We start from the raw sequence: 24053 nt of genomic DNA, 5'->3' as shown, positions 1-24053 counted from the left end.
TAGGGAACACCTCTTTAATAATATATACAGGCTTCCTTTTTAAAACATAGTTTTATTCAAAATGTTTTTTCATGTTTATAACAATTTTAGTAATTTATTTATTTTATTTATTTATTTCTTAGATTTTTAGACCGCCCCTCTCCCAGAAAGGGACTCGGGGCGGTGTACAGTCAATACAAATAAAACCAGTCATAATAATAAAATACATTTAAGATACATTTGGAGGGGGAGATAGGCTGTACTAAGAAATAAATATATTCTAATCCTAAAAACATCACAATTAAAACCCCGAACCCTATTAAAATAAAATAAATCCCCGAGAGGTAAAACTAAGAAAGTGCCAGAACGTACATTTTGGGCTTTTCATTCATAATTAAATCTTCCCTTTGCCTCTTTACATCTATTCCTCAGGCCACTTTCATTCCAATCTATTAAATCCTTTCCCTTCCCCTCAGTTTCCCAAATGATCAGCATATCTATTTTTCTTTATTTCATGATGTTTATTAAGCAATCATCTTTGTTAATTACTCCCGTCCCAGTACAAGTCATGGTCAGAATGCCATGGTTATCACCAGATGGGATCGTAGATACTGACCTTTATCACTCATCAGAGCTCTGGTCAATCAGGTTTTTCACATAATGCTTTTTAGCAAGATAAAATATAGACTCTGTTATTCACCCTTAATTATAACCATGCCATATGCCCCATCCCCTACAAATGATAAAGCCAGTGCCGGTCCAACATTCTTATTAATGATTTTGATGACTTGATGGGATGGGATGCATGTCATATTTGCAATGCATTTTAAGAAGGATTCAGAGGAACTGAAACAGAAGATGAATTTTCAGGAGAAAATTACCGTAAGTGTTAAAATGTGATACTGAAAATATTAAGAACAAAAGACAAGGGGAACAGAAAGGGATTGAGAAACACAAGAAGATGAGAAACAAACTGCAGAGCTGCCTGGACCTGTAAGGTGTTTTTTTTTTCTTTGCACTACAGCACTAAGGCTTGTTTATTCTAATCATAATCTGTTCAGCAAGCAAGAAATAAGTGTCAGTTGTGCAGATTTGCAAACTATGCATACTGTAATGTTTCTGCTTAGTTGTTGTTGCTCCTTCTACTTCTCCTCCTTCTCCTTTTTATCTGCTGTAGCCTCTGGACTGGTTAAAAGCTTAAGCAAGTCACATTAAGAAAGCACAAATAAACCCATTTGTTCCTATCATATTGAACCCTATGAAGATTATGCAAGTTATGAATCTTCGAAAAATGAGGCTGCGAATTATATCAGGTTCTTGAAGAGGTAAAAGTATTTTCTCCTCACCTCATAGGTCCTTGATGTATGAAAAAGGAAGAGGGAGGAAAGGCAATGTATTTGTGTTTTGTCGGCCTGAACAAAACTTATGGAAATAATACAGTAATCCTTCTCCCAAGATGGAAGAAACTGGGCTGATGTTGTTTAAATGTTAAGGGCTCCCTTTATTTATCTGTAAGAGTTATAAAAGAGCCGTGACAGTACAGTGACTGATAGCCTAATGCTAACAGGTTTATCATCAAATCCAGCCTACCAGGCAGAACATTACAGTTATTAAGGGAAATGAGGCACAAATAGAGTCTAATATTTGAAAATGCAGCAATGGAAAGCACTAAGGCTCATTGCCGAGATTCTGAACCCTTGCAAAGCTTTTAGGCATCAATTGCTGTTTGGGGTGTCCTGTATCCTTCAGGCAAAAAATGCACTAAACATTCGGATGAGTTCTGCTGCAACTAAAGATCACTAAAAAGAAACTTTCGCGAAACAAATTCCCATGGGATTGTTTCTCATGTACCCTGGGAAAAAAACTGTCAAATAACCAATGTTTTCCTTCAGTAGTCCAGCAATTCAGTTGCATATCCACCCCTATTTCAGCAGAACAAGTTGTTTTAAAATTCAGATATACTGTATGTGGATTTTACTTAGAAATGTTTGTGAGGCTATAGCAGTGATGGCGAACCGAGTGCCAAAAAGGTTGCGTGGAAATGTCATTCATGCACATGCCCACATATGCTCATTGTGGGCGTGCTCTGGAAAAACCGAACTTCTGGGTCCTAAAGTGCATGCGCACCCAACGATCCGCTGGCCAGCCGCGTATGCATGCCGGTTTTCGGCACTCATGAAGGGATTGCATACCGGAAAAGCCGAATTTCCAGGTTCTGGCGCGCATACGCATCTGACAATCAGCTGGCTTGCATACATGCACACACCAGTCTTCAGCACTGGTGCACCTACGAAGGACATCTGACCACGTGCCAGAAATCCAGAAGACAAACAGGCAAGACTGTGCATGCTGGGTGACATGGCTTCACATGCCACTTTGGGCACGCGTGCCATAGGTTCACCATCACAGGGCCATAGCATCTTGTTTTCCAGTTGTATCAGAGATATTTGCAACTTCTACTCAAGATGTAAGTTCAAAGGAACAGTTGGATCTTCCTCATTCTACCATTACTAGAATATGACATTTCTCAAACCAGCCTTTCCCAATCAGATATTCTCCAAACTGTTGGCTGGTTTGGCATTCTGATTGGTAATTCTGGACTACAACACTTCTAGCTGGCACCGAGATGAGGAAGGACACTCCCTTCTCTGGTAAACTGCAGCATCTGTATTAGTTTCCTGATTGCTTTATATACTATATTACCCTCTGATCAGAGCTGCTTGTTTGTCCCATGGGGTTCCCTATGTTCTAGTTTATATTTGATTCAGTTCCACCTTGGACTCCAGCCCACCTGCAGGTCATTTAACTTTAATAATTGCTAAGTGATAGAAAAGGGGGGAAATCATATTGATTCAACCAGAATGTGCCCTCTGGTTTGCATCCAGCAATATATAACAGGTTTATGATAGGCATTGTGCTGCATTAGAGTAGGGCTTCCACAATCCATTAAACTGGAATGTTAAGGGATACGTGTTCCAAACATTTAACTGAAAGTGCTTTTACCAGCTTTCTTTTAATTTCACTCCAAAAAGAATTGGAAAGAGCAAGAAGCCAACCCCCAAATAATTATCTGCGAGCAGTACCACTAGGAATCTAGCCAGCAGAAATACCTAATGTTCAAAGATCCTTGAAACTCTATTTGCCAGAACTGTTGTCACAATTAGAAGAAAGCTAGTAGATTTTTTTGAAACAGAATTAACAACAAGCACTGATTTTTCTGTCTTGTGGTCAAGCAAATGATCTGTAATAATCCTTTGGGGTTAGATCAGACAATGGTAGAGATGACATAGAACTAAATGCACACAGGAGATTAGATGTTGTTTCCCAATGTATGTCATGACATTTGCTTATGCAACAACCAGCATTTGCCTAAATCCAGAGCCAAAGAAACAGTGGCCTCCAGAAGGATGAGAACACATACAAGCTCCCATTGCTTTTTGATCCAAGTTGCTTTTTCCTAGGGAGTTTCTGCTGTGAAGAGAAAAATGCTCACAAGTTTCCTTCAACAGTCAGTTTACAAGAGAGCTCAGCCCAATACCACTTGAGCCATCCCCAGACAGTTAGAGGCAATGTCTCTGTAACATGATACAAAGCTCAATACTGTATGTGTAAACATTCACATTCACAGTCCAGGGATGGGCTGCTGGGGGTTCGCACAGGTTCAGGCGATCCTCTTGCTAGGATTCTGCCAAGTTCAGTGAACCCCAAAATGCCACCCCGGCTGGCCACACTCATCCCACACTGCCCCTCCCACCCCACCCCTCCAGGAGTCTCTACTCGGCCCATTCATCATGCAGGGCCCATGCGGAGGGTTGGGGAGGGGGGGAAACAGGCCTACTACTGGAGATTCCAGAAGTCCAGAAATGGGTCTGTTTCCAACCCCTGAGAGCTTCCGGAGACCAGGGGAAGCAGTTTTTGCCCTCCCAGAGGCTTGAGGAAAGACTCCGGGGCCTGGGGAAGGTGAAAAACACCCATCCAATCCTGCCAAGGTGCAGGAAGCCAACTAGGCCATGCCCACCCAGCAATGGGTCAGCGAACCCGTTGCTTCAATTTTTGAAGCCCGCCCCTATTCACAGTCATTCTGATTTGAAGAACCTGGAATAACTTGAGAACTGGATATAATTCTATGATAACACTTAATGAAACTAGAGTTTTTGTTTTAGTAATGGCATGGTTGTGAATGAGGAATTTCTTCCAGACCACATTCCAAATAGTGAAGGACAAAGATCTGATCTTTTCTATCTCCTGCGGGTTCACATGTAAGAGTGGTGCCTTTATACTCTTGGAAATATATTTGTATAATGATCAGTGTAACTGCTGGGGAAGCCGAAGGGGACAACTGATATATTCAAGAGAATACGTAGGAAATTGGCCTAGAATTCATACATAATACATTTGGGCATTTGCCAGAGGAGTTGCATCAGTAGACTGATGAGAGGTGAAGGGAAGTTTGTATGAGCTAACAAAGGTGTGGAGTGCTATTCTCTTCTGTATCCATCTTTTTGGGCATGACTCCAGGGCCTGCTAAGATATTTTGCAATATCTTTGACTTGTGACTAAACGGGATGAAGCTGTCTTCCATTTCCTTGGTGGTAAAATGATGGAAATGTAGTTGCTGCTCTCTTGTAAAATATTTCAAAGTGTATATCTTGACTGCTTTTTAGTACTGATGTCCTCTGTCAGGGAAGAGTGACATGTGATCTCTTAAAAATGCACAGGAGAGGTTGAATAGAACAATGATTGTCAGTGCGGTTGGTATTTCCTGTTCATCTTGCCAGTCTGTGCTCAACATTCATCTCTCTCCCCAATCGTCCAGCTGCTCCTTTCCAGGATTTTCTCTCCCCCAAGTACTGTTAACTGGCATCTTTTGGGGAGTGGAAGATTCCTTTAAAAGAGGAAAAAAAGCAGGCTGGCAGCGACAAGTACCAAATGTCTCTCTTCTACACATTGCTTAAATCCCAGCCCCAGCTGATTAATCATACAGTCAGGCTGCTTTGAGCTTATCACTTTCCTTAATAGCTGAATAATTTAAAGCCTCTGTTTGTCAGCGTCTTAATTGCTTTTGCATTAGACACAAAAGCCACCAGGAATGCAGAATGGGAATAACCCCGGTAGAGTCCCTTTATTTCTCTCCTTTGGCATCTCTTTTGAACTGACTTATGGGGGGAAGGGGGATAAACGTGGCTGCCGACGGAATATCTCCCATCTGTATGGGGAACCGAGGGGACAAATGTCTGTACATGGTACATGGATTCTTATTCTTGGGAAGGCTTTAAGATGGCCATAAAATTGTCATGCAGTCAAAGATGTCTGACTGTAATGGGGAGTGCTGGGCAAGGACTGGGAACTAGAAACAGTTTGACTTGAAGAGGGTATAAGACATTCTAGATTTATCCCCAGTGAATGTGGGGAAAGGAGAATTTCTAGAGTTCTTCACTTGTTTTGGATTCTAGCTTCCATCAGCCTCCGTCAGCATGATGAGTAATACTTGCTTACTTATCTCTGAACCATGAGTTTTGCTGAGGGATGGAGTAGTCACGATCACCAGGATTAAAAAGGGATATGAACACATTTTTAAACAATGCTCCAAGTCTTCAAAACGCAGACAAAAATATCCTTTCCCTTAGCTATCCTGTTGATGTTGTTGCAAAGTGTTGCAAACTTTCTTACTCAGCCTTAAAGTTGCACTACCAAATATTGGTGGTGAGACCACCAAGAAGGAGGAGACATACATAGACTTCCATACTACAATGCCATTGCCTTCTCAGATTGGATGCTATCAATGTACAGTACATGGAGATGATGTGGATTGAGTTACCAGCTAGCACTTCCCCATCCTCTTCAAGGTCTCAGGTGAACATTGCGCAACCCTAAAAATCATTACATCTGGTGGTAGGGCTCAATTCAAATTTTAATAATCCATAGGTACTTTGTAGTTAATCTCTTTTATTAATCTCTCTTTGTGTATTTTATGATCATATGTTATAATCATATTATATTACATTATATGAGACACATCCCAAATTATACTAGGCCAGAGAGGTACGGTAATCCCTTAGGGTACACATTATCAAATGGATTTATATTTTATGATTATTTCTTTTTAGAACCAACAGGCAAAAGGTCTCCATTTCAACTTATTCTAGTCTAACAGCCTCTCACATGGTTCTGTGTATAATGTTTGGCTACATAGTCATTAAATCTAATGCGTTAAATCATTTATACCATACATGTCTCTTTGGACTTCATCTCAGACATAGTCAATTGATTATCACTGCTCTTAATACATACCGGCTGATGTTTGATTACATAAACCCATTTATGCATGCATGGTATTTTCATGAAATCATTAGCTTGATAATAACTCTGAAAGTGTCCTTCATCGCTGGCCTTTTGATGGCAGGCAAAAGTGTTTTACCTCTATACAGGTGTTTAGCTTACTGATTTGATTTGGGGGTTTTTTGGGGGGGGGCTGTTCTGAATTTTAAAGTCTGTTTTAATTTAATGAAATTTTAAGGGACCTTTTTGGGGGGCACACTCTTATTTGGGTTTCAGTTAGTTTCGGTTCCTTTTTTTTTACTATTATTAGGCACTTCCTATTCCATCTCTGATAGAAATGTGGTCTGTAAATAAGCAATATAAACAAAAGGTCAAGGAATGGCCCCACTGAAGAGAGATAGCCTGCATGCAACTATGTTGTTGTGACAAATTGATGATAATCAGCTCCACAGGAGATGCTGGGCATTGCCAAGAACAATCTTTCAGCTGATGTCACTCTTCACAGCTCCCCTAATGGAGTGAATATATCCTGCTAATGGAGGGCATATATCCTTTCACAAAAGCAACTCGCATTCTTCCCTTGCCAGAGAACAATCACATTTGTCAAAGAGATCTCTAGACCTTAAGCACACTAAACTTGTCCTCTCTTTTGCAGCCACTGTAATCCTCAACGAACTGAATTGGACAGAAGCCTTAGAGGATGTGTTTGTGGAAAACCGAAAAGAAGACCCGTCTCTGTTGTGGCAAGTCTTCGGCAGCGCTACAGGGGTAACCCGCTTCTATCCAGGTTGGTACCATTCTCAACTAACAGAGTGAAAATATAATTTGAACATTTGAATTTAAATAGTTGAGTTTTGAGCTCTGAGATGTGACAGTGGGAGTAGCAGCACAGTCATGGCTTTCACTTTAGAAGAAGTACAGTGCATTACTTTCCTAGTCATCCTAGGCCAGTGGTGGGCAACCTTTTTTTTCAACTGAGCCAAATCTCGCCAAAACCACGATTGAAATTTATTTTGAGAGCCACATTTTTAAAACCGAAAATACATAGGATGGTACATTGTTTTTAGTTTCAATAAACTCTGGCATTTGAAGCACGCAAGTCTTAAAGCTGTCAAGTTACAAGATCCTTGCATCCCTAACCCTTTAGGAAAAAAACCCCAAGGGGTCTTCAAACCTGACAGCTTGAAGACTTGTGGACTTCAACTCCCAGAATTCTGAGAATTGAAGTCCACCAAGGGCATCAATCATATTAGCCCAGGGATCTGCAAACTTGGCTCTTAAGACTGGTGGACTTCAACTCCCAGAATTCTGAGAATTGAAGTCCACCAGTCTTAAAACAGCCAACTTTGCAGACCTCTGTGTTAGCCCAAAGCCTGGCGCTGGGCGGGCCTTGTTCCCCCATTGGTGGAGCCCCAAGAAGCGAGGAGGGAGAAAAAGAAATGGAGGCTAAGGAGCTTCCCCCCCGCCCCCTCCCAGCAAAAATCTAACCGGGGAGCTGGGCGGGCAGTAGCAAATTAGCCGATCACGCAGCGTGATCGGTTAATTTGCTACTGCTCACACGACGTGATTGGCTAATTTGCTACTGCCCGCCCGGCTCCCCAGTTAGATTTTTGCTGGGAGGGGGCAAGGGGAAGCTCCCTAGCCTCCGTTTCTTTTTCTGCCTCCTCGCTTCTCGTCCCCGCCCGACTTCAGGATCCTCCCTAATCATTGTGGGTCAAAAAGAAAAAAGGGAAAGGGGCGCTTGTTTTGAAGTGCCCGAGAGGAGGGAGGGGAGCGGGCGCCCAGCACACAGAAGAGCCGCATTAAAATGTGTAAAGAGCCACATGTGGCTCGCGAGCCGCGGCTTGCCGACCACTGCCTAGGCCATTATTCTAGGACAGTAAGGGCAAACCTTTTCAGCACCGAGTACCAAAAAGGTCGCGCGGAAACAGTGCATGTGTTTGTCGGGGCTGCATTCTGGAAAAGCTGGCGATCAGCTTGCCAGCGCATATGCGCAGGCCGGTTTTCAGCACTGCTACGTGTGTGAAGGGATCGCACTCTGGAAAAGCCAAAAGTCTAGGTTCTGGCACATATGCACACTCAATTATCAGCTGGCCAGAATGCATGCGCACACTGGTTTTCAGCACTGCCGCGTGTGTGAAGGACATCTGATCATCATGTGCGCATGCATATCAGAAACCCAGAAAACAAACAGGTAAGGCCACACGTGCCGGGCGACATAGCTTTGTGTGCCATTTTGAGCACACCTGCCATAGGTTCGCCATCACAGTTCTAGGATAATAGGAAGGATCATTGGGTATCAAGGTTTGGCCAGATATCAGCCCCACTAAGTAGATCAGAAAATCAAGCCCACAGGAAGGTTAAATGTACTTGGCTACAGTATCAAAATCTTTCAGGTATGATTGTACTCATCTCTTCCTTTTTCTTATACTTCAGTGAATTAGAGAGGCATCTACCTGAGCCATTTCCTAATGTTATCTCATTATGTTATCTTCAGCCTCTTTTGCCTAGCAGTTCCTGCATATTTCCATCAAGGTCATGCTGGACATAAAAATTTGGATTTACATGGGGCTCCCCTTGAGATGCACCCGAAGACTACAGCTAGTTCAGAATGCGGCCGCGCGGGTTATCATGGGGAGGACCAGGTACTCCCATATAACACCACTCCTGCGCGAGCTGCACTGGCTGCCTGTGGTTTTTCGGGTGCGTTTCAAGGTGTTGGTTACTATTTTCAAAGCGCTCCATGGCACAGGACCTAGTTACCTGCAGGATCGCATCTCACCTCATACATCCCTGCGACCAATTCGCTCCCACAGGGAGGGACTCCTCCGGGTGCCGTCCACTAAGCAGTGTCAACGGGCGGCGCCCAGGAGTAGAGCCTTCTCTGTGATGGGCCCAACCCTCTGGAATGACCTCCCCCCCCGATATCAGAATCACTACCGACCTCCGCTCCTTCCGACAGAAACTTAAGACCCACCTGTTCCAATTAGCTGGCCTAGCCGATTTATAGTCCCACTTTTAACCTCTTATTCTGGGGTAGTTTTTTAAGGGTAATTTTTAATTTCTTAATTCGAATTTTAACTATTACTGTACAGTGTATATCTTACCTCCTCCGTCTATCTATCTATATCTATATTTATGTATCCATAGTGTTATTTTAATATGACTGTACACCGCCCCGAGTCCTTTCTGGGAGAGGGCGTGGTCTATAAATTAAAGTATTATTATTATTATTATTATTATTATTATTATTATTATTATTATTATTATTATTATTATTATTATTATTGCAAACCTATGTGAAGTTCTGAGGCTGTTGATTGTTTTCCCAGATCTACTGGCTTTGATAAAGTCATACTTTCTCTGCCTGAAAATGCAGTTCCTAATTCTTGAGATATATTATATATACTGTATGTATGTATCAGTGGTGGGTTTCAAAAATTTTTAGAACCTCTTCTGTAGGTGTGGCCTGCTTTGTGGCAGTGGCTTGCCAGCCATGTGACTGGGTGGGAGTGGCTTGCCAGCCATGTGACTGGGTGGGCATGGCCAACTTGTAAAATGTGGTGAAACTTACTTAACAACGCTCTTGCTTAGCAACCAAAATGTTGGCTCAGAAACTCTGGCATTTGAAGTACGTAAGTCTTAAAGCTGTCAAGTTACAAGACCCTTGCACCCCTAACCCTTTAGAAAAAACCAGGGGTGTTCAAACTTGACAGTTTTAAGACTTGTGGACTTCAACCCCCAGAATTCCTCCTCCAGTCATGTTGGCTCAGGAACTCTGGCATTGAAGTGTGCAAGTCTTAAAGCTGTCAAGTTACAAGACCCTTGCACCCCTAACCCTTTAGAAAAAAACCCCAGGGGTGTTCAAACTTGACAGTTTTAAGACTTGTGGACTTCAACTCCCAGAATTCCTCCTCTCGCTCTTCATCTTGATGAAGTGCTGACGGGCAGGGGGAGAGAGCTGGAACCGGTTCTAAACGGCACTGTAGATTTGTGGAACCTCTTCTATAGAAGAGGTTAGAACTGGAAGGAATCCACCCCTGGTATGTATGTATTTATATATGTATGTATGTCAACAAATGAATCTTCAAAGAATACCGAGGCAGGAATAGAAAGTCCAAAGTCCTAAGGCCCAAACTGCTGGTTAAACTGGGAAGCTAAGTTTTATGTAAACATATGCCCTCTGTTACTGTATACACCTTGTAATTATTTAGCAAAATAGCAAAATGTGTATTCTCAAAGGAGGGAGAAGCAAAAGAGATGTGTGGCTGAAATGTTAAATGCTTTCTAATTCACATGTTCCAAAACAAAGAACAGTGTTCGAAGTGTGCAAAAAAAAAAAAAACCCACCTTCAAACACTTCAGATTAATATGGGCTTTAGACACATTTCTTTCAGGGCCAGTGCATTGTGACAATAATAGGCATTTGAATAATATAAAATTACAGCTGCTTTTCCTCCCAGTTTCACATATTCCGGTGTTCTTGTTGCTTAATACCATTCCTGGCAGAGAAATCTTTCCATGTCAGCTTTGCTCGCTGTCTCCCTTTCTCTCCTCAAGTTCCCTCATATCAACATATTTGGTAGCTCAAAAATCACGATAGTTTTCACTGCTTCTTCTCGTTACAGCCTCCCCATGGAGAGCCCCCAATAAGATTGACCTGTATGATGTCCGAAGAAGGCCTTGGTAAGTAGGGTGCCTGCTATGCTGCATATTTGAGAAAGAATAAAACAATTTGAGCCTTGGTGGCGCAGTGGTTAGAATGCAGTACTGCAGGCTATTTCTGCTGACTGTCAGCTGCCTGCAATTTGGCAGTTCAAATCCCACCAGGCTCAAGGTTGACTCAGCCTTTCATCCTTCCGAGATGGGTAAAACGAGTATCCAGATTGTTGGGGGCAATAGGCTGACTCTGTAAACCACTGAGAGTGGGCTGTAAAGCACTCTAAAGCAGTATATAAGTCTAAGTGCTATTGCTATTAGCAATAAAATTCAGAGCAATGGGCCAGCTCAAAATTTTAGTATTTATTATCATTATACTTTAATCTCTGTCAATCTACTTTCTCCAGCATTCGGTGGAACTGAGAAATGCCTAGATTTCACACTAACTTTTCCCCCCCAAATACTTAAGTCAAGCAATATACAGTGTCGGGCTCTATCGAGATGAGCAACAGCTGTCCCCCTAATGGTAGTAATATAACATAGTTGAAAGCCTATCCATACTCAGGGCACACGGACTGTCTATGTTATTTGCTATTCTATTTTCCCTCTTCAATTAGCAAATCAGGTCTGCTGAGGTACTGGAGATAGGTTTAAAAGGGAGATAACAGAAAGAGGAAAGGTCTCTAAATGGAGCTCATGTATTGCAGAAGAATTAGATTACATCAAGTAGATATTAGCAAAAGCTGTAGATGACCCAAACCAGAAGAAGTCCCAGGAGCAAGGGAACTGTGGTGGTTTAATATATTATTTCTCATGATAGCCCTGACTTAGATTGTGAGGAGGACTGCTTGAGGATTTTATTTCCAGGAATGATTCAAATGTTTGTTTGTTGTTAATGAAGCACATTTTGGCCAGTTTAAATTGTAGGCATGGAGAAAATAAAACTATGCATGCAAATTAAGATATTGAATTGTATTAGGTCACCATGCTTAGTTCAGATTTTTTTTAAAAAATGCTGTAGCTCTTCTATACTTTTGAAGTAATGTAGAGTTCCTCTTTGAGGCAATTTCCTTTAAGCACAGCAATTGTGTTGGAATTAAAAGTAATAGATTGAGGAAGCTGGGTTGCATTTTCCCAGCAACAATATACAGTACTGAAGTTTGATTACTGGAAAGATGGAATATTTACTTCATAATAAAATACTGCTTGTGGATCTGGATCCTCTATCTCAAATGAATAATAGATATGCATTTATTTGCCGGGCAACAAACAATTGTCTGAATGGGTGTTTAAAACAATATGTCAAACAATAATATCCATGGGAGGGAGATTAAAAAAGGCATGATGGAAGATGCAGTTTTGCAATGCAAGTCCCAGTTCTTTTGTATGTTCTTTGACTTTGCATCCCATCTACCCTCTTTTGACACCTTTCTATGAATACCAAAGTTCCAAAACAAATTACTGAACAAGATCTCAGGGACAATTTCTCATGTTACTTTGTCTTTGAATTGTGGAGATAGTATCGCCATCATTTCATTTTTTATGTTTCTGAATAAAAGACATGCACTAGAATTTTGGTTCAAGTTGGTCTGTCAGTTTCACTCATTCTTTTTAATACAGTACTTAAGCATAGTTATAAATAAACCCTGTGATATCATCGGGAGTCCTTGGCCATTTTTGGATGTTACATTTAATCAGAAATCCTAACCTAATACGCCACAACGTCATCAAGTACTATGGTAGTAAATCCAGCTCCATCTCTCCTTTAAAACCAGGTGAGCAAAGCAAGTAGGCATACCTCCATATTGTCTCCAAAATCAGGTTTAACTCCATGATGGTAAAACAGCTTTAAAGTTGCTATATATCCTAGGTTATCTCACTTTACTTAACTTACCAATATTGGACATCAAATGTACTTTCCTGGTTTGATTACCTAGTTCTCTCATGTAAAGGGGAAAAAATGAAATGAGGATATTGTAATTTCTTAAATTACCATTTCTGATTTTACAGACTGCTAAAAGAATATTTAGTCATACTTTTGTAGATCATTATCAGGAGCAACCAAAAGATTCTGGTCAGAATTTTTCATTTCATTTCATTCCTTTCATGGATTTAGTAAGAGAGAAGAGAAAAAGTGGAAAGAGCACTTAGAATTCTGCATCCAGTTTTGGTCACCATATTATAAAAAAGTGTAAAGACTCTGGAAAGAGTGCAGAAAAGAGCAACAAATATGATTAGGGGGCTGGAGGTTAAAACATACAAAAACCAGTTGCAGGAATTGGGCCAAAGATGGTCCTTCAAGAGGCAACTGGACTTTCTGGTTTTTCTTTAAAGAAGTTTTGCTTCTCTTCCAAGAAGGTTCTTCACCTTTGGGACAACCATGACCTGGATGACTGAGAATCTCCATAGACTTGCAGGAATTGGATTTGTCTAGTCTAGTGAAAAGAAGGACTAGGAATGACATAACAGCAGTCCCTCCAGTATTTGAGAGGCTGCCACAAAGAAGAGGGGGTCAACCTATTTTCCAAAGCACCCGAAGGCAAGGCAAGAAACAATGAATTGAAACTAATCAATGAGAGAAGCAACCTAGAACTAAAGAGGAATTTCCTAACAATTAGAACAATTAACCAATTGCCTTCAGAAGTTGTGGGTGCTCCATTACTGGAAGCTTTTAAGAAGAGAATATATAGCCACTTGTCTGGAATGATATAGGACTCCTGCTTGTGCAGAGGGTTGGACTAGAAGACCTCCAAAGTCACTTCCAACTCTGTTATTCTGTTATTTATTCTGTTATTGTATTATAACCTATTTCTGAAGAACATTATTGCAACCACACACGGCACATATGCGCAAACACACTCATACACACACACCATGTTCTACCCTAGTCTTTATAGAAAGAAAAACCCTCGTGGCTGAAGAAATGGCAGGGAATAGATCACATATGAGAGAATATCTGTGTCACACAGGACAGCATTTCCTATAAGGAGATGCTTATAAAATGGCCGCCAGAATGTAGCAAAAGGAATTAGAGAAGGGAGAGAATCCACAACCCTTCTGGGTTTCTCTTCAACTTTTCTGCTTCTGTAAATGCTCTCAAATATCTTGAGCTAGCAGAGCACTTGGAGTAATGAAATGTAAATGAGCCCGGTACTTCCACTCCAAGGGTCTATTAAGCTGAAGTAGGGCTTACTCAGGCCATGGGTGCGTGCAGCCATCCAGAAGTCTCTTCCCCCACCCCCTCCTCCTGACATCTCTCTGTCTCTCTGCTCCCTCCTTCCCTCCACTAGTCTGTATGAAATTCCAGGTCTGTGAGCAGCCAGCTCTGTCCAATTTTCATTTCACACATCGTTGCCATTGGAAAATGGATACAATAACACAGACAGGGGCATCCGAGCTGCAGCTCTCATCTGCTTCGACTTCTTCCCCTCCCTCCTGTTGTGTCTCGGAAGAAAAGAAGGAGCCCAGGCAGGAGAGACGGAGAGATGATAACCTTAGATACAGATAAAAGAGGCAGGAATCCTTCGCCCTTCCCAAGAAAGTTGCAATTGTAAATTTTGCCTTATTTTTTTCAGGCAGCTCAGATTGGGGCTTTCCACCTTAGGCGGTGGCTGGGAGAGAAAAACAGAAAAAAACAAACGTTTCTCTAAGACAGAGCTCAAAGGAGAGAGCAAGAGAGAAAGGGAGGGAGGGAGAGAGAGAGATACCTCGCATGGTGACAGATTGCATTTCAGGGAAAGCTGCAATCATCAATTTAGCCACACAGCAAGTTTAAGTGGGATTGAATCGGTTAGGATTAGCCCAGGTAAAGGCGCTGGTTTGGCAATGCTAATTATTGCCTGGGCAAGTGCAGAGTGCTTCGGATTTATTTTTCCTCTATCTATTTTGAAGCTTTTGTAAATTGGGGGAAGAGAACCAGCCTCCTACAGACATAATACACACAGAGATGCAGAAAGGAAATTATAGTGCCTTTGCCTTGCGAATGGAAGGTAAACAGCCTTCTTTTTCGGCACTTCATTTTGCCTGTGTCTAAAAAAGCCTGTTTGTACAAGGCGCACCAAGCGATGATTGCTGCTCCTTGTACTATCTCCTTTTTCTCTCACCTGAGAGACCACATTTCTTGTTCAAACAAGCATTAGTAGCCTGCAAAGATAGGAAGGGGACAGACATGTTGAGCTGGAAGTCCTGGCTGGATAGCAAAAAGAAAGAACAGTAAAGCATTCCACTTATTTGTTTCTCCATTTTTGACATTTATATAGCCACCCATCTCACAATAAAGGGACTCTAGCTAGCTTGCAATCAAAACAATAATATCCAAATTTTAAAAACTACATTAAAAAAAAGCATCAGCAATATTTTTTTATGGATCGTGGATTGATGTTAAAAACACTACAATCATTTTGTCAACTTATTGTGGCCTTGAGATCTCCAGACCTGCTTACACCGCTGTGTTTTAAGGGGCCTTTGGAAGGATGTCAAGGATGGAACCAATCTCACCTTTGGGAGGTTGGGGGGACAAGATGATGTTCCACAAGGTGGGTTCCATGGCAGAAAAGGCCCACCTTTTGGATCCCACCAGTTGAAGTTTTCTGTCAGCTTTACCCAGAAAGGCCAATCCACCAATCCAGAAAGAATCAAGCAGCTCAGGCAGGGACATTGTTATGCAGGAGAGAGGCTAGTACAATAGCAACAATCTCAACTGATCCCAAGACCTCAACTTAATGAATAAGATCCTACATCCAGCAACCTGTGGAGTAGCACCCATTAAAAAAGAGATTCTCAGATGATAATTTCCACACCACTGTCCTGAGATCTCAGTTGGTGCCACACCCAAAATCCAGCTGAGATATTTCTGAGAGAGGAATATCCCTCTACACACACTTCTGGGCCCAGCCAGATTCCCAGAACAATATCATAACCAGCCCATCCAGCTGTTCTCACTGGACTGGGAAGGGCTTCCTCTAAAACCACATCCTCCATAATTTGGGGGGGGAGGAAGAACCAATAGCCTTTCTTCGTATCAACAGCCAAAGTTTCTTTGAGTTCTATCTCTTAAACTTCTGGCCTTCTCCAAACCATGCAGAGCAGCTATATGTATGCAAAATAGCTCAAGCCTTTTTTGGCTGGTATTGCTGGTCTGAGTTGCTTCATTCTGAAGGTAAATTATTTTAGCTACAGGCTAAGGGAGCTAATAGTCAAGGCAGTGAGACATGCTTTGAGTAGTGGACTGAAGGAGACTTTCACAAAAACTTTGCTTCTTTCCATTTTGACCTCATAATAGTCCTTAATGGGTTCATATCCAGTTCAACCTCTAAAGATGTCAACCTGAATCTACGTAAATATGAACAAAGAGGCTACTGTTTATCATCATTTTGAATTAAGATAGTAAACTATGTCTTTGATCATCTAAGCTCATAACACCTCCAGCTATTCAGAACCCAATGTCCAAAGTATTATGAAAGAAGCAAATTCTTTCTATTTTACTCAAAATATAAATTGACCCTTACAAGAGAGAGTTACAGGTAGGTCATGCATTTATCAGCATTGCAAAACTAGATTGAACATAACTATTCATGATGGGTTAGAGAGGATACATAAGAAAATTGCTACATAAGAAAATTGCAAGAAATGAATCTGCAAGGTAGGCTAAAGAGTACAGGCTGACATCCTTCCATTCAATTTTCACTCTAGGTTTATTTCTTTTTCCTAAGCTTCTTACTTTTAACAAAATGCTTCAAACAGTGCTTTGAAAAAGCTGACACTGAAAAGCTATAAATAAATATCTTCAAACCTATACTTTCACTGTGGTCTATAATTCATATTATACATCCTTTTTTTTAAATGGGAAAAAAATCAAATAATAATGTATGGATCAACAATTCCCTAAAGGTTTTGTAGAAGAGTCTTGGCAAAGATAGCATAATGCAGATTTCATTTTCAAGGCCTTCCTGATAGGATACAATAAAGATATTTTAAGATATAGATTCTAGAACATAAAAAGAGTTATAATGGGTGCATGACATGTAGCATGCTTTTTCCTGGGAGTCAATAAATTCCGCTGGAAGGTTCAACATATAATCTGAGTTAAGAGTAGGTTCCATGATCAGAATGGGACAACTCACCACAGCCAACTTGCCATGGCCAACTCACCATGGGACAAGTCAACAATTTTATTTCATTATTTAAAATAATTTTAATGTTGGTCATTCACATTTCATTTTGTCCTCTTTTTGCATCCTTTAATTGTTCTATTCCATCAATATTGTGTAACTTTTTTTTCCTGCAGCAAGTTGTGCCACGGCAAGTTGGCCGTGGCGAGTTGGCCATGGTGAATTGGCTCTGGTGAATTGTCCTAGACACCACCACTCCATGATTTCATGTTCTCTAGCAGTTGATAATAAGATCCATGGTTGGTTCTGCTTAAAAGTAAATCCAGGGTCACCTCTTCCCTGGCCAGGTTGATGATCAATTATTTTAAAGCATATTTATTTAATGATGATGTGCCAGCAATTTGGTGTTGATTCTTAATGACCAGACAAATGGATTTTCTCCACAGTGATCTGTCCCCAACCTGCCTTTTCGGGTCTTTCAACAAAAGAGTCATTCCATCATGCTGCTGGATGTCCTCTTCTTTTTCCTTTCACCTTTGCCAGAATTAAAGCCTTTTCCAAATATCTAGGCTTTTGCATAATATTTCAAAATATGAAAGTTGAATCTGGTCATTTGTGCCTTGAGGAAGAATTCTGGGCTGAATTTTCTACGATTCATTTGTTTATTTTCTCAATTGTCCATGGTATTTTCAGGAGTCTTCTCCCATACCAAAGTTCAAACATATCAATACTCTTTCTATTTTGCTTCTTCATAATCCAGCTTTTACGTCTATGCAATATTATATTACAGGGGAAAAACATTGCCTGCATGATTCTGATCTTTGTGGTTATGGACATATATCCCTGCATCTGAACATCTTTTCCAAACCCTTCATTGCTACTCTACTTGAAGCTAGTATGTGATGTAGCTTTGACTGTTGGTTCCTTTACTGTTGGTTAATAGTTGGTCCTCAAGGGGTCATTGCTGGACAATTTTTATCCAGCCGGCAACCTTTCCTTTGTAAGAATGATTGTGGCTGCATGGCAGCTTCAAAAAATTCTGAATGACCTTTCAGTTAGGGTTCGGGTTAGGTTATGGAACTGAAACCACATTGACCACTAGAGAGAGTGGATTGGTCCTTGTTCTTCTTCACCTCTCTGCATCCTTCGATGCCATCAATCATGGTATCTGTCTGGAGTGGCTTTGGCAGTTGGGATAGTACTGTGGCCTTCCTCTGGGATCAGCTCCAGTTGATGTTGATAGGAGGCAAAGATCCAGGCTACAGCCCTTACTTTGTGGGATGCCTTAAGGTCTGGTTCTCTCTCCTCTCCTGTTCAACATCTACTTGAAACTCCTGAGTGGGATCATCTGATAGTTGGTGTGAAATATCATCAATATGTTGTTGATATCCAGTTTTATGTTTTCATCCTGAGCCGCCTGAGTGATACCATGGTTATCTTGTCCCAGTGTCTGGAGGCAATAGGGACCTGGATAAGCTGCAATGAGCTTCAACTCCACCCAAGAGTGAGTGGCTCTAGATATTTGGACCTCCTGCATAATCTTGGTGTCTTTCTGGACTCATGGCTCCTGCTAGAAGATTAGGTGACAGCCATAGCTAGGAGAGCCTTTTTAAATTTTGGGCTGTGCACCAGTTGCACTCATTCCTGGACCAAGAGTTTCTACTCAGAGTCAGTCGTGACCTCTTGTTTGGATTATTGCAATATGCTCTACATAGGGTTGCCCTTGAAAAACATTCAGAAGCTTCAACTGGTGCAAAATGTGGCTGCAGAGGTAGTGGATGTTATTAAATATTTGACATATGTAACACTACTACTGCATGAATTGCATTGGTTACTTGTGTGTTTCTGGGTGCAATTCAAGAGGCTAGCTGTCACCTTTAAACCCTTGCATGGCTTTGGAATCAGATTGCCTGAGGATTGTCTTCCTCAAGTGCTTTCTACATGTCCAATTTGGTCTTGCAAGTTGAACGGGCTACGGGTTCCATCAGCTAAGGAGTGTCATCGGGTCATTGTCTTGAGGTCTAGGAGATACGTCTTCTCTGATATAGCCCCTGCCCTCTGGAGCATTCTCCCTTCAGAATTGAGGATGACCCTGAGCCTGTTAGCCACTCTTAAAGCCCTCAAGACCTGGCTTTCTATCTGAGTCTTTATTTCATTTTGTACTATGTTGTAACTGCTTTTAATTTTAATGATTGTCTCCCCACCCCCACCCCAAGTCACTTATTTGAGATGGGTAGCTATAGAGATTGAATTAATTAATTAATTTTACCTAGATGTTGGCCCATGCAAATGAAATGATAAGTGATGCCAACAAGATGCAGAAAACTAATCGGCAGGTGTTGATGGGTTTTCCCTCTACTGTACATTCGCTTGTGGGGGATTTTTTCCTCCTCAAATATTAGCTGGCCAGATGGGCAATTATACTTTCAGCCATGCTGTGTCACCTCTTGACAAATAGGGCTGAGTGGCAGTGTGCACTCTGAATGATTGGATGATTTCTTTGGCAAAAAATTAATGACCGCAACATTCCAGTTAATTGTTGACAATTGCTGCATATTCATTATTAACTTTCCTCACGTGGATTAGAGGGAAGGATTAGAGAGAAAAGTAACATTAGGTCTTGTTAGATACTAGCAACTGTTATAATGGTTTCCACCAAGGTCCTCTGTTCCAGCGGGAACAGAGGTTTAATCTCATTGGTCAAAGGGTCTGACAGCTCCCTATAAAAGGGCTGCTGTCAGACTGAACCTTCGCTGGATTGTACATACTTGTTCTGTTACAATAAAGAGCTGTCGTTGCCTTTAGCCTGAGTGTGCCTTTCCATTACCCGATCTAACAGGTCTTTTTTGCAGAGAGCTTGCTAAGTGAGGGAACTGTTTGCCAGCAGAAGAGAATCTTCTCAAAGAAGCAAATGTTGTAGCTTATAGCTGAATTCCTCTGGAACAGCCCTTGAAATTCCCCTGCTCACCCCATTCCCATTGTGGAATAAGCCAATTGTCTTTATTCTCTTTATTTTCTATATAGGAAATCTCCTCTCGTTGCTATTGTCTCTCTTTCTTTCTCTCCTTCACTCCAATAACTTTTTTTTTCAAGAAAAGAAAAAAATGGATTGCATTTTTGCATTTTTTTTTCATTCAAGAATAGAAATAATATGTCATTGAAGACTACCTCTGCTGTTATAGGACTAGCTGTCTCCCAAATGGGGCATTTTAGTCATATAGAGGGAGCTTAGATGAGGAAGAAGGACTTTAATGGGAGGACAAATCACCTTCCAATATTTTCCACTGCTTTCCCTTTCTTGCAAATGAGCATTTCTCTGTAGTATGTTGCAGAGTACACTGATCTCTCTCTTCCATCATATGTGTGAATCTAATTCTTCCCTTTTGGCATAGGATCGGATCTGGTTTGTTTAACTTTCATCAGGATCTGTCTTTTCTTCCTATCACTTTCATATTTTTAAGGAAGGAACTTGCCTCTATAAGGCAGTTAAGGCAGATTTAGATTGGCAATAGCTGTTTCCATGGTCATGCGGCGGGCATGATTAAACGCCGAAGAGGCACGGAACGCTGTTGTCTTCCCACAAAAGGTGGTCCCTATTTTTCTACTTGCATTTTTACATGCTTCCGAACTGCTAGGTTGGCAGAACTGGCTAGGGACAAGTAACAGGAGCTCACTCCGTTACACGGCACTAGGGATTCGAACCACCAACCTTTCTGATCAACAAGCTCAGCATCTTAGCCACTGAGCCACCGCGTCCCATAAATGTATTCTACAGGAGGTTTACTAGTTGGGTGTTTGAAACAACAGTGGTTCATAGGGCTTTAGGAAGGTTCTCGCACTACCATGGGTTGAGATAACCAGAAAGAAGAAGCTGTGCAACAAAAATCATGAGAAGAGAGCTGTCATGAAAGATGATTGCTTGAACTGAACTGGAGACAACTCAGATAGATTAAACTGATTTAAGGGCTGAGCTAATGTGAACAAGCTTAATTCAGTCAGATCAGTTTTGTGAGGTTGGTTTGGTTTAACACAGCTTTCTCTGCAATAAATAATTTAGAAATAGCTTTCTTTTCCCTGAAGCATAGTACCCATACAAGAAAACATAATAAAGCTTGCTGCTTTCTGATGAAATTGGTTTATATAAAATCTGTTTTTATCTTCCCCAGGCACCAGAGAAAAGTTGATTCCTCACACTGAGAGTTCAGATGACCATTGCAATGGCTTCCAGTTAAAATATATGGAGCGAGTAAAGGGGGCTTTCAGACAACCAGCTTTTCTACCACTAAACCCTTTTGTCTTCAATTTACGGCCTACTCAGTATTGCTCCAGGCTGTTCTAACCATTTTAGATCTTTTGGGAAATTGGAATGCTAACAGGATAGAGCTTCTTTTTTTTTTCTCTTCAGAAAATTGCCAGAAAACCAACACAAGCTCTTTATGAGCACAGCTAAGCACAAAGAACTGGGAGCCAATTGAGTTTTCAGATGCCAGCCAGTAACTGATTGCTGCATTTTTCCCTTCCATCCCAGGTTTATTTTATTCAGGGAATTAAATGGGTCCCTTTTACTTATGCCTCCACTTGCCATAGTGGCATGCTGTCGTCTTCTTCAAAACCACTGATGCTGCCCTACAAAGGTTACTAAATTTGGACTGCCTTGCCTAACCCAGCTAGTTACAGCAGGCAAACAGTAACTTTTCTCTCGTAAGAGCCCAGATTGCTAAGCACAAAAAGGAAAACGAGCCCATTAGAATGTAATGCTTATCACTATAGCCTCATCTGACAAGTCATAACTGATTTCTTATCAGATCTCCAACCATGTATGGAAGCATTTGAGGCAATGGAGAAATTAATCACCTTCCTTTAGATAGTGTTTGTTTTTGCCCTTTATTTCTGGCAACAAATCGTGTTTCCCAGTGTTTAAACTAAGAAGGTTTATAAAACTAGTGTGAAGCCTGCATTAAATTATACTGAAAACCATTGTGTTGCCCACCCATGAGATATAGTGTATGGTAGAGGCCAATGTGTATATGCTGTTTCTATCCATTAAAAGGGGAAAGAAATCACATAAACAATAACTCTATGGCTGGGTTTGTAGTAAGCGATAATATTAAGGTGCCATATCTGACGTATAAACATCTGGATGACCACTGGAATGTAATGGAATGGAGCTGGAAGGGACCTTGGGGGTCTGCTAGTCCAGCCTCCTGCTCAAGCAGAAGAACCTATATCATTTCAGATAAGTGACTGTCTAGTCCAGTGGTGGGTTCCGGATCCTGGTGCAACCAGTACGGTGCAACATAGCCGAGCGTCCACCACATGCACATGCGCAACACACACACATGCGTACGTACCGCCCGTGATGCTCCAGCTGCTCGGCGGAGCATTACACAAGCGCCAAATGCTCCATGAGCGTGTGCAGAAGCCCCGATCGGCTCAAATACAGGTAAGGAAGGCGGGTGGGCCCTCCGGAGCACCGTACCGGAACGGTACCTGGTGCTCGCAGCAGGCACTGGTACGCCCGTACTGGTGTGTACCAGTCATATCTCCCCACTGATTTAGTCTCATCACTAGATGGGAACAAAGAGATAAAAACAACTCTCCTTGCTACTATTTGTTACATGAGGTACTAGTGCAGGGCAATAGTTAAAATGTTGGACTAGGACCGTGATGGCGAACCTATGGCACGCTTGCCAGAGGTGGCACTCAGAGCCCTTTCTGTGGGCACGCGTGCTGTTGCCAGCTGCTCTTCTGAGTTCCATCATACGCATGGGCACTGAACAGCTGGTCTGGTGTGCATGCGCGTGGCGGGCAGCTGCTCTCTTCCAGGTTCTGGTGCTCCAGGGCGCACACTCATTTTGGCACTTGGTGCCGAAAAGGTTAGCCATCACTGGACTAGGACCTGGAAGTCCTGAACTAGCCTTAGTGGTAAGCCATTGAAGTTCATTTCTAACCCTAACTCTAACCGATCTATAGAACTATGTGATAAGCAAACTGAAGGAAAATAAACCTGAAATTTGTTCCACAAGAGGATGTCATACTCTTCTTCAGTGCTAACTTTAGTCTCAGCAACGTGTAGCTACAACAAATGTAAAACACGCACATAATATGTGAAGACAGTCAATGGGCATTGCATGGATGGTTCAGGTTGTGCTTTGTGTGATAACTGAGATGAGGGTAGTTACTGTTCTCCACCTGGCAGACCTTCCAAGTAACATGCACTGGAGCTACGCTTCAATTTAGGAAATGCTCAAAAACGTCAGAGAGCTCAATTCTGAATTTTAGCTGCTATTTGTTATTTTATAGAGGTGTTTATATACTCGAGTTCTAAAGATTCTGGGTGGTTTACACTACAGTGAAGTGCCCTTCAAGTGGGCTTGAACTTCCAAGAAGCCCGCAAGGTTACATTCTGGTCCTAGAAGACAACACAGAGAAATTGCAGTAGAGTCATCTCCTTCCCTTTGCGCAACATACCCCAACGCATGAGAAGACAGCAAAGTGTTTCTTTGCTGCACATGAGGCATAAAGCTCAGCATCACCCCCAAAGAAAATATAATCACTTCCAATTAGATAACATTAGTAATTGGGATTAGCAATCAAAGGCTGTCCATTTACAAGCAATTCCCAGTAATGCTGAATAATTGATAGTAATTAAGCACTAATTAATTCATGCTGGGACTGATCCTGTTTGAGCCAGCTTGTGCCATCAAATCTCCCTCTAGCTTCTTTGAGGAAAGGATCAGACTTTATGTAGACATAAGAGGGAACATTAGCTTTATTTACAGTTTAACATCACAATGAATTTTTAGCAGAGCTAAGTGGCACTTTCTGCGCCACAATTTTCTTTTTGCACTCTCTTAGTCATCTATCAAAACGTAAACTAAGCATAGCTCCCAAATAGTAGATAATATGCAGGTAGCTTTGTGAGGGTGGAGCCCTCCTTTTCCCCTAAATTATTTCCCTTTCTTGTGTCCAAGACATAAAAACAGATAGACACAGATGCCCCCCTGAAGTTGTTGATGCTATCAT

At 41.6% G+C, this 24053-nt stretch overlaps 1 protein-coding gene across 2 annotated transcripts in view; it reads left to right on the top strand.

Annotated features, from left to right (window-relative positions):
• Positions 1-24053, top strand: part of CACNA2D2 (calcium voltage-gated channel auxiliary subunit alpha2delta 2) — a 677428-nt gene that overhangs the window by 514867 nt on the left and 138508 nt on the right. For both annotated transcript variants that reach the window (XM_081936759.1, XM_081936758.1), the window contains exons 7-8: positions 6914-7045; positions 10887-10944. In XM_081936759.1, the coding sequence (XP_081792885.1) occupies positions 6914-7045; positions 10887-10944 (190 nt within the window). The remainder of the gene's footprint in view (positions 1-6913; positions 7046-10886; positions 10945-24053) is intronic.

This window comes from Natrix helvetica (genome assembly GCF_964273705.1).
Source record: "Natrix helvetica genome assembly, chromosome: 1".
Taxonomy (NCBI): domain Eukaryota; kingdom Metazoa; phylum Chordata; class Lepidosauria; order Squamata; family Natricidae; genus Natrix; species Natrix helvetica.
The sequence above is the reverse complement of the archived record's forward strand: the minus strand, read 5'-3'. Positions and strand labels throughout refer to the sequence as shown.